The 9547-nt window shown below is 41.4% G+C and overlaps 1 protein-coding gene across 1 annotated transcript in view; it reads right to left on the bottom strand.

Moving 5' to 3' along the window:
* Window positions 1–360: 360 nt before the first annotated feature.
* The window catches only part of LOC116676706 (glucose-6-phosphate exchanger SLC37A4), an 18841-nt gene continuing 9654 nt past the window's right edge, over window positions 361–9547 (bottom strand). The window contains exons 4-10 of the mRNA XM_032507617.1: window positions 7131–7377; window positions 4603–4755; window positions 3888–3973; window positions 3679–3792; window positions 2703–2768; window positions 1780–1918; window positions 361–447 (exon numbers count right to left, since the gene is read on the bottom strand). Coding sequence (XP_032363508.1) covers window positions 374–447; window positions 1780–1918; window positions 2703–2768; window positions 3679–3792; window positions 3888–3973; window positions 4603–4755; window positions 7131–7377 — 879 coding nt within the window. The 3' untranslated portion in view covers window positions 361–373. The remainder of the gene's footprint in view (window positions 448–1779; window positions 1919–2702; window positions 2769–3678; window positions 3793–3887; window positions 3974–4602; window positions 4756–7130; window positions 7378–9547) is intronic.

Below are 9547 nucleotides of genomic sequence, written 5' to 3'. Positions count from 1 at the left end.
TGCAGAAAAAAGATACATAACACAACAAAGACAAGAGGAAAAGCCAAAAAGCATAAAATGAGCACTTTAAATGACTCACACCCACCTGAGCATCGACATCCACCCAGTTAATTAGAAACAAAATGTTTGGCGATTAGTCTGTGAGACAGGGGTGGTGTTTGGTCAGTATAATACAGGATAGATAATGTGCAGTATTCTGTATACAGAGCCGTCAACAGTGTAAGAACACAGTCTGTCTCGCACATAACAGGACATCAACGGGGCTCACTTCAGGAGGACACACTAGTCCATTTCTCTGCGATCCGTCCCATTTTGGTGCGCATGTTGCGTGCGAGGAAGAAGCCGATGGGGGCGGCGGCCATTATCACCTCGGCTACCCAGAAAGCCATGTCCCAGCTGTGTGTTTGGCAATCGTACTGAAGGGAAGCCCCGCCATAAAAGCCCCCACTGCAACAAACGAGCAAAGCTGGGTTAGTTCTACGAGGGCGTCGATGCTGGAATCCTACAGAGAGTGGAACAGACGCTTCTGCTGCTCATGTGGATCGGCAGCTTACCATCAGTCTTGTAGAAAGTACTTGAAAGCAATACTTGAGTAAAAGTAAAAGTATCTACCAGAAAATGACTTTGGTAGAAATTAAAGTAACCTTTTGGAATTACTTCAGTGAAAGTCTGATCTGATATTCAATGTATCAAAGAAATTTTCAGATAATAAATGTCCCAAATTCCAAATTAAAAAAATTAAAAGAGAAGAAAAACTTTGGTTATGTACTTTGTTTTTTCCTTATAGTAAAGTGTTGCATTCAGGGTTTCCACATCTCATCTTAAACATCAATTTAAAAGTGTGACATCATCAAAGTGAAAAAAGGAGAAACTGAATTTTTTTGTAATGAAGAATCTTTCACTCAAAGATACCAAATCATTTCTTGGAAGTAACGAAGACCCGTAGGGTAAGGGGACCAGATTCTCAGACAAAATCCGGGGACATTTTCAGCTCAGAAGTGTATATACCTCCAAAACACACCATGTTTTTACTTTGTAAAACTTAAAAACGGGAACACTAGATCTAGAGCTGTCCTCATTAGGGGCTGAGACCCCCCTACAGGTCTGTTCCTAGACCCACCCCTGCTGCTACTTCCTACTCCACTCCACTCCACCTCAGAGGGGAAGAACATTTATCTGACAGCTTTATTGCTTCAGGCTTGTTTCTTCAACAGCTCATTGAGTATCGGATACAATAAAACTATTGAGGACATATTTCCTTTGACATTGACCTAGTATTAAACGAGATGGCTGCAGTCGGCAGCAGAGAAACAAGCTACAACGGAAGTTAATAGGATAACTGTCCAGCTTGTATTTACGTTCATGAAAGTGCTCGTTTTGCTACTGACAGACTCAGATTGATATTCTAAGTGTCTGACAACGTTACGGAAAGGATTTCTAAGGACGTCGACCTTTCTGTTAAAGATAAAGATCCTTTTTTAAAACATAAAAGTCAGAAATTGCGTTCACTAAACCCACCAGACTCCATGTAAATAATCAGTCATTTTAGCATCGTAAAATACTGCTTTCTAAAACATCTCTGAGCACCGCTGGTTGTTTAGAGCCTGCGTGTGTTGGGTGTGCGACTATCGGCTCCGTTTGGTCAGGGTTTTCTTTCTTTCATTCCAATTTCGGGTCTGTCAGTCACAGTGAAAACCGGGGACATTTCCGGGGACAGATCACCAAAACCAAGGCTGAGGCTAGAGTAACCAAGGCTTTGTACTTGGTTACATTACTTACCATTTGCCATCAGAGCTACAACAGCATGAGAGGTTCCACAAAAGTTTGAAGGAGCACTTTCACTGGCTATCACCCCAAACAAGGCAATAGGTCCGTAAGAAGAGAATCCAAACATAGCACCGAGGAACAGGATCCAGATCTGTATACCGGAAGAAGAAAATGTGCAACACGGTGTTCATAATAGCTTTACTAGAGCCTTATTCACATGGGACTAGTATCACCAGGGGACATCATATTGGAATATGGAGGATATTTTCAGCAAAGCTGAGTACAATACAGACTTCACTTATCCCGTGTGGTGTCATCTCTAAATCACATGAAGTCCGCCAGGGTCCAGTACCCCAAAAGTATTGTAATTTAAGTTTTTTTTTTAAAAATAACCCAAATCCAACATATTATTAGTAGTGCTGTCACAGTAATATTTAATCATGATTAATCGCATTAATGTCATACTTAACTTGTAATTAATTGCACATTTTTATCTATTCTAAATGTCCCTTGATTTCTGTTTGTCCCATTTGTTTTCTCATTTTAATGCAACATGAAAAGTGCATTGGCTTGCTTTGTGCAAGTGTTATTTATTGAAAACATAAATCCCCACTGCTTACTGGCCAATAGGTAAGGTAATCACTAAGGCCACCCACAGAGACAGTTCATCCTGAGGATTCACTGTGCCACATGTATATTTAACATTAAACATGATTTATAAAATCATGCCAACAATTATTAGGCTATTTTAAAACCTTGGTATTCTATGCAAAAAAAGGCTATGTATAAAGGCTAAAAATACACGTAGGCCCAGTTTCCTAGGTTAAAAAAAAACGCTGAAGACCCCTGACCTAGGTAATGCTAGTCCCGTGTGACTAGGGCTTGGATTACTGAGATTTGATACCCATGAGCTCCATTGACATCTTTGAGCATACCTCTTTTTCTGATACACCAATGACGACAGAGATGGGGTGAATGACTTGGACCCAAAGAGGAGCCTCCTGAGCAAAGAAAATAAGCTCTTGTTATTTCTTTCAAACAAAGGCAGCCTGCTCATTTCAAGCATTTTTACACATTACTAAAAGCAATTATGTCACGTCTAGAGATGCAGGCTTGGACCCTAAAGTGCAGATACGAGGAGGCAGATTTAGAAGATTTATTCAATAAGACGGCTTAAAACTAAGGATGTCCTGAGGCAGGCAGCCAAAAGGATTTCCAAAACACTCAGAAAACTACAGACTAGGGAATCAAACACCACAAGGACCAGGGAGATGTAGGGGGGGGGGGTAACAAACCATGATCTGACAACAGATTTAGAAAGCACAGAGACTAAATACACGAGGTATTGAGGGTAGAGCTGGGCAATATATGGCTATCATGATATGAGACTAGATATCTTCTTAGATTTTGGATATTGTATTATCGTGGTATGACATGAGTGTTGTCTTTTACTGGTTTTAAAGGCTGCATTACAGGAAAGTTATGTACTTTTATGAACTTACCAGAGTGTTCTAGCTGTTCTATTATTTGCCTGTTCCCCACTTTTCCACACATTATTTCCACATTACTGATGATTATTTATATCGATATCCAGGTATTTGGTCAAGAGTATCGTGATATCTCATTTTCTCCCTATTGCCCAGCCCGAAACGGGGGACAGGTGACATGAGGGCTGATGAACAGGTGAGACACATCAGAGCAGATAAAACAGGTGGGAAAACACATAAGGCAAAAAGTCAATCAAAGACATGACAAGAGAAACAGAGACTACAAAAAAAGCATGAAACATATGAAACAAGGAAAACACAAAGAATACAGGAACACAGGAGACACAGAACAAATAAGGAAAGGGGGACAGAGGGACAGAAATAACGGAAAAACCACAACTATGACAAAAGAAGTTGCGAGTACCTGTGGGACTTCAGGCGTGATGGTGACTCTGAAGAGGTACATGGACACGTACATCCCGGCCATCATGAGAATGAGCAGGCCGTGGCGAGGGTTGCCGTGGGTGCCCAGGCCTTGCTGGAGGAAGTCGAAAGAGAGGGTGATTTTTAACACTGAACCCTCCTCAATACTCCCAGTCATTGTTGCCTAATCCATCCGTGCCCGTTACTCACCCGAGCTACAGCTCTGTCAGAGAGTAAGCCTGCTGCCAGGCTGCCCACGAAACCCCCCACCTCCAAGGCACTCATGTAGGTGCTGCCTGCGGGCAACACAGCCGGTGTCAGTACACACAAGCTGCCAGGCTGACGTGAAAACCAGTGAGAAGCAGGGCTATTCTGACAGATATTTCCATTTGTTTGTTTTTTTAAATTAAGCTAAAGTTCAATATTCCCTGTGTAACAGATACAACATGTCATAAAGCATTATAACATGAGACGCCACCAAAATCCTCTATGTTCTTAGGCAAGGATGACAACATAGGATAGATATAAGTGTTGTTGTTGGTTTGTTTTTTTATAATCGTGGAGGATTGAACAGTCCAACACAGAACATGTATCACAAAAGTTATAATAATTAAAAAAAAACAATTCCAAGAAAAACATATCATCACTTTCCTGTAAACTGAAATGCCTGATAAGGCTCAGTTCAACAGCAGCAATCTGTGATATGTAACATTATTCCAGGATGTATCTTTAAAAAAAAAAACAGTAAATATGATAATAAAAAGAGGAATAAAAACGGTTAAACAAAATGTTACACCAAGCATTCAACTAAACATTGCATTTGATTAATCGCGGTCTAACTGCATTCTTATAAATTGTGATTGGGATTTGAAAAGGATGAATCGTTCAGCCCTAGCGAGAAGCAATGGACAACTAAAGGCCATACCCATGAGAACAGTCTGGCCTTTCTCCTGCATGAGGAACAGCTGTCCCCAGTCGGTGGCCGCCGTCTTCACACCGAACACCACCAGGTAGCCCAGAGACAGCACCCACAGGAACGGAGAGAGGAGGAACTCCCTCAGGGTGCTCTCACTGGTCCCTGGAGAGGTCAAGTACAGACAGGGATAGGGCTGGGCATCATCACAGAAAAAAAATCTATACAGGTACGGTACCAATATCGGGAATTTGATTCTGGTTCCTAGAGGATACTTAAAATCCATTTTGCTACAATGAATAGCTGTGGATACAGGGAGGGGCTCATAGAAAATGCCTTTCTAGAGGCCCAGAATTTTGTGCTACGACCCTGGTGTTTGGTATTTATCTACAGATGTTGGTATCTGAGTGCTTATACTGTACATTATTTCTGACAGCAAGACGGTTCTGGGCCCTTGGCTTAGATCTGGAGTTGGTCCCTGGGTGCTGTAAGTGGCTGCCCACTACTCCCTTGAGGGATGGGTTAAATGCAGAGAATGAATTTCGCTACATGTATGTATGTATATATTATATATATATATATATATATATATATATATATATATATATATATATATATATATATATATATATATATATATATATATATATATATTTTTTACGTTTTCACACAGATCTTCTACATGCTGTCTCAGCTAGTGGTTAGCCAAATTAGCTGTTGGCTAAACTAACGTTAGCTTTCCAGTGGAGGCTAACGGCAGACCGCTACTGTGGAACGGACTTTCTTTAACTGTCTACAGGTCAGATCGTGAACCCTCGTAGATCAGGATTATCATCTGTGTGTGCACAAACAGCTTGCGCATGCCCAGGGCGGATCATGCAGGCAGGAGGGATCGTGTACCAACACAGCCTTCCTGGAAGCCGTGCAGCTGAAAGCCGTTGCGAACTCCGCCAAAACAGCTGACGAATTCATCTGGCACTTCAGAGGAAAGGAGGTCTCATCCAGCTAAAAACACATTTGCTCGTTGCCTCTCTCCTCCCATGATTTCCCCGGTGGGAGGGACTAAGACGTGAGGAAGGGAGGCTAGTGGAGGACTCGGCAATTTAAGTCAACATGAGATGCAGCGCTCCTCTGCCTGATCTGAGGAATTATCCCAGCATGCGTAGTGATAACAGGTTAGGGGTTACAGTTGTGACAGCAGTGATCATTGCTGTTGTTTGGCTGTTACGTCATCAAGGCTTCTTGACTGTCTAAACGCTATCAGGGACTGGTAAACAGAAAATGTCTTACAGCTCAATGCTGATAAGACAGATGTCCACAGATATTCACTTAGTTTCACAGAGGAGGGAAGAAACTAGGGAAGTAACGATTCCCGGTGTAACAGTAAACCACGATAAAAATGTGGATGATAACATTTGCCGTTTTCATTTAAAATATCATTATCACGGTGGATTACGACGGTGTGGAGACAGTGTGTTTAATCATGGCGGCAGGAGATGACAGCGCTCAGGACATTTATCAGGCATCTAAGACGACTAAGTCTGAAGCATGGGCATATTCTGGTTATTATTAGAATGCCGAACAACAGCTGATTGAAGATAGTTATCCTATCTGCAGAACGTGCAGAAAAAAAAGTTGCTACTAAAGGCATTGAACACACTTTCAACAAAAAAAACTGCGATAATACCGAAAACTGGGATAATTTTGGGCACTATAACTGAAGTTAAACTTTCACCTTTTACCCTACATCCCTAGAAGAAACTACGACATTTTCACATTTAACAAGCTGGAATCCGTAGTTTCAAATTTTTTCATAAAAAAAAAAAAAAAGTAATCGATAATCAAAATATATGGCCATTCATTTAATAGCTGACGATGAATTCCTCTTGGCAGCTCTAATGTGAAAATGGAAAACCAATGAAGTATTTGAGCTTAATTTAGCCATGTATTTGTACATGGCGCGAGCCATGGGATGTCCTCATTAATAAAGTGTGTCCCTGTGAGCTTTGATAAAAGGTCCACACACTGCAGTCTGAACACACTCCTGGGTACTCAGGCGTTTGACTAATAGCTAATATCCCAAGTGTAGGTGTTGGGGGAGACCCACTGTCAGGATGTTAGAAGCAAAAGGGATGGCACCAAGTGAATGACGTGCTTTGAGGTAACCAACTAATCCTGCTCGCCGATTTTTGGGCAGTTTGCAGATTATCTGTATTGGCGTTTTATTTGCCTAATAACCGTGAAGTTACAGAATTAAAAAGTGTGCTACTTTGGCTCCTCTACAGCTCTGTGTCTGTCACTCTGCTCTGGTTTCACTCACCACTGAGTCTGACTTAATGCCCCCCCCCCAACAACACTATCTGACTATCTCTTACTGGGTATTATGTTGAAAGTTTCTTATTTATTAAATAATTGCTTAAAGCATTTAAACAAAGTTTTGGGTTGGAGTTTGTAACATTCCAATGCAAAGGGTTAATGGTTTATATCATAGTGAAGTGGTCTTTGAAAGAGATGTGCTATCAACTCCTCTCTTTCCTTACCTCCCTTGGTGCCCTTCTTGACTGCGGCCTCGATGCTGGGCAGGCCCACATCCTTTGGCTCGTTCTTTACAAACACCACACAGACAAAGGAGAAGGCAGCACAGAAAATGCCGGACATGGTCAGGATAGTCCTCCAGTCGTAGTACTGCAGGAGCACCGTGACCAGGACCGGACCCAGACTTCCAGCCAGGTTCATACTGCAGGACAGCACAGACCACCATGTTCCAAACTGGGAGGGCTCAAACCACTGATGGGGAAGAGACACAGAGCAGAGAAAAGTCAGTAGATATCCCTCATTTCACCTTCATGTTTACAACTATCATAAAAGTATACATAATGTTGGTTACACTTCCATGAAGCAACCCCCAGGTCACAGTCAAAATAATGCTGAGTCGCTTCATTTAATTGTCTTTAAGGAAGGAATTGAGGGGGGACAAACTAGCAGAAACATTACAAAAGTTTGAACTAATTCAAATTCATCATCATCATGAATGGAATGTAGGCTAGGCTAATGCAGCTGAAGGCCGCCATAAGCATTCCTCCCCCAGCATACCCAACATAGTAGCCATTAACCTTGGAATCCACTGGGCAAACACAGCTACAGAGAGTGGATGGTAACGATAACTCAATGGACAAAGAAAACACCTTGGGTTGTTTTTCCTTTAGAAAGATCTTCTATAAATACTTTCTCCTGTAATCTGATCCCTTTCAGCACACTGAACACGTGCCAAGGCCTATTTATTCCCCACCTTTTGAACACTGCTACTTTTAAGGCGGCTTCTCACGAGCCTTAAGTTGTCTCCGAGCAGAGAACAGCCCCGGATGTGTTAAGGGTTCCTATCTGCTGTCAAAGTCCTTCCTGTAATGCATACCATTTACCAGAGCTTCATGATCCAAAACTATTTTGAAGGGTTTTCCCTGCCATTAGAAGCCGAATGACTTTTCTCTGATCTAATGATTGTAGTAGCATGTTCTGTCTTTTAAGCTTTCTGAGTGTTATTTATTATCTGCTCTAGCTTTTCCAACAAAACTGGTCCAACATGATGTGAAAAAGACGCAAAACCACCACAAAATGGGACACAACCCTGAATACAAAGAGAGGCCAAATGACCACAGAGAGCCGGAACAACCCCTAAAGAAAACAAAAATGACAATAAAGAGACACAAAAACCCACAAAAGAGACAAAATGTTGGGGAAAATTGCATCTTTTTAATTAAAAAACGTTAACATTTCCTTGAGGAAGGATGCCTAAACCCCCCTTCCAAATATGCGCATCTTCTTTCACAAAGCCAGGGAAAACACTCTATTTGTATAATGTATAATGTTACTATCACCCCTTTGGACTGGGACAATCAGTGTCTCAGACAGCTGGCACCGGCTGACATTTCCTCAAACCAGGCAATGCCACGTCTGGCCAAAGGTCAGGACTGTCTGACAGCAAGGAACAGGTTTCCTCCAAACCCTTCCAACAACCAATGGGCTGAGCACAATATGTGTGACAGCAGGTGGCTGCCACCCTGGGGTTACACCCTTTCGATAGCTGCCCAGAATAATATGAGCAGGCATCACGGGCAGCCTGCGTGTTCAGAGGGACTTCCACGGGCTCTGAACTACATAATATAAATAGATACATAATCACAATTATTTTTGGTCAATATTGAAATCCCGATAATTGAAATATGTTGCATTTATTGAACTTAAGAAACAGTGAAAGGGTAATTTTTAGGGGGAAAAAATAAAAAAAATTCAAGCTTTAGCGATTCATAGAATTCCAAAAATTGATTTTTTTTTTTTCTGTATGTCTACTGCAATCACATGATAGATACTTAATTGATCCCCATGGGGAAATTCAAGGTCCCAGTAGCTTCCAGACACACAACACATATAACAAAGAGATCCACATGAAAATAGTTAACATATATACACACACACACACACACACACTTATATATGCCAAAGGTTTCAACACATCTTCTCATTCCATGCATTCTCTTTATTTTTATGACTATTTACATTGTCGATTATCACTGAAGACATCAAAACTATGAATGAACACATGTGGAATTATGTACTTAACAAAAAAGTGTGAAACAACTAAAAACATGTCTTATATTCTAGTTTCTTCAAAGTAGCCACTCTTTGCTTTTTTGATAGCGCTGCAAACCCTTGGTGTTCTCTCAATGAGCTTCATGACGTAGTCACCTGAAATGGTTTCCACTTCACAGGTGGGCCTTGTCAGGGTTAATTAGTGGAGTTTCTTGCCTTATTAATGGAGTTGGGACCATCAGTTGTGTTGTGCAGAAGTCAGGTTGATACACAGCCGACAGCCCTATTGGACAGCTGTTAGAATTCACATTATGGCAAGAACCAATCAGCAAAGTAAAGAGAAACGAGTGGCCATCATTACTTTAAGAAA

This window comes from Etheostoma spectabile, unplaced genomic scaffold, assembly GCF_008692095.1.
Source record: "Etheostoma spectabile isolate EspeVRDwgs_2016 unplaced genomic scaffold, UIUC_Espe_1.0 scaffold00003653, whole genome shotgun sequence".
NCBI lineage: Eukaryota > Metazoa > Chordata > Actinopteri > Perciformes > Percidae > Etheostoma > Etheostoma spectabile.
Note: the sequence above shows the minus strand (reverse complement) of the source record. Positions and strands in the feature narration are given on the sequence as shown.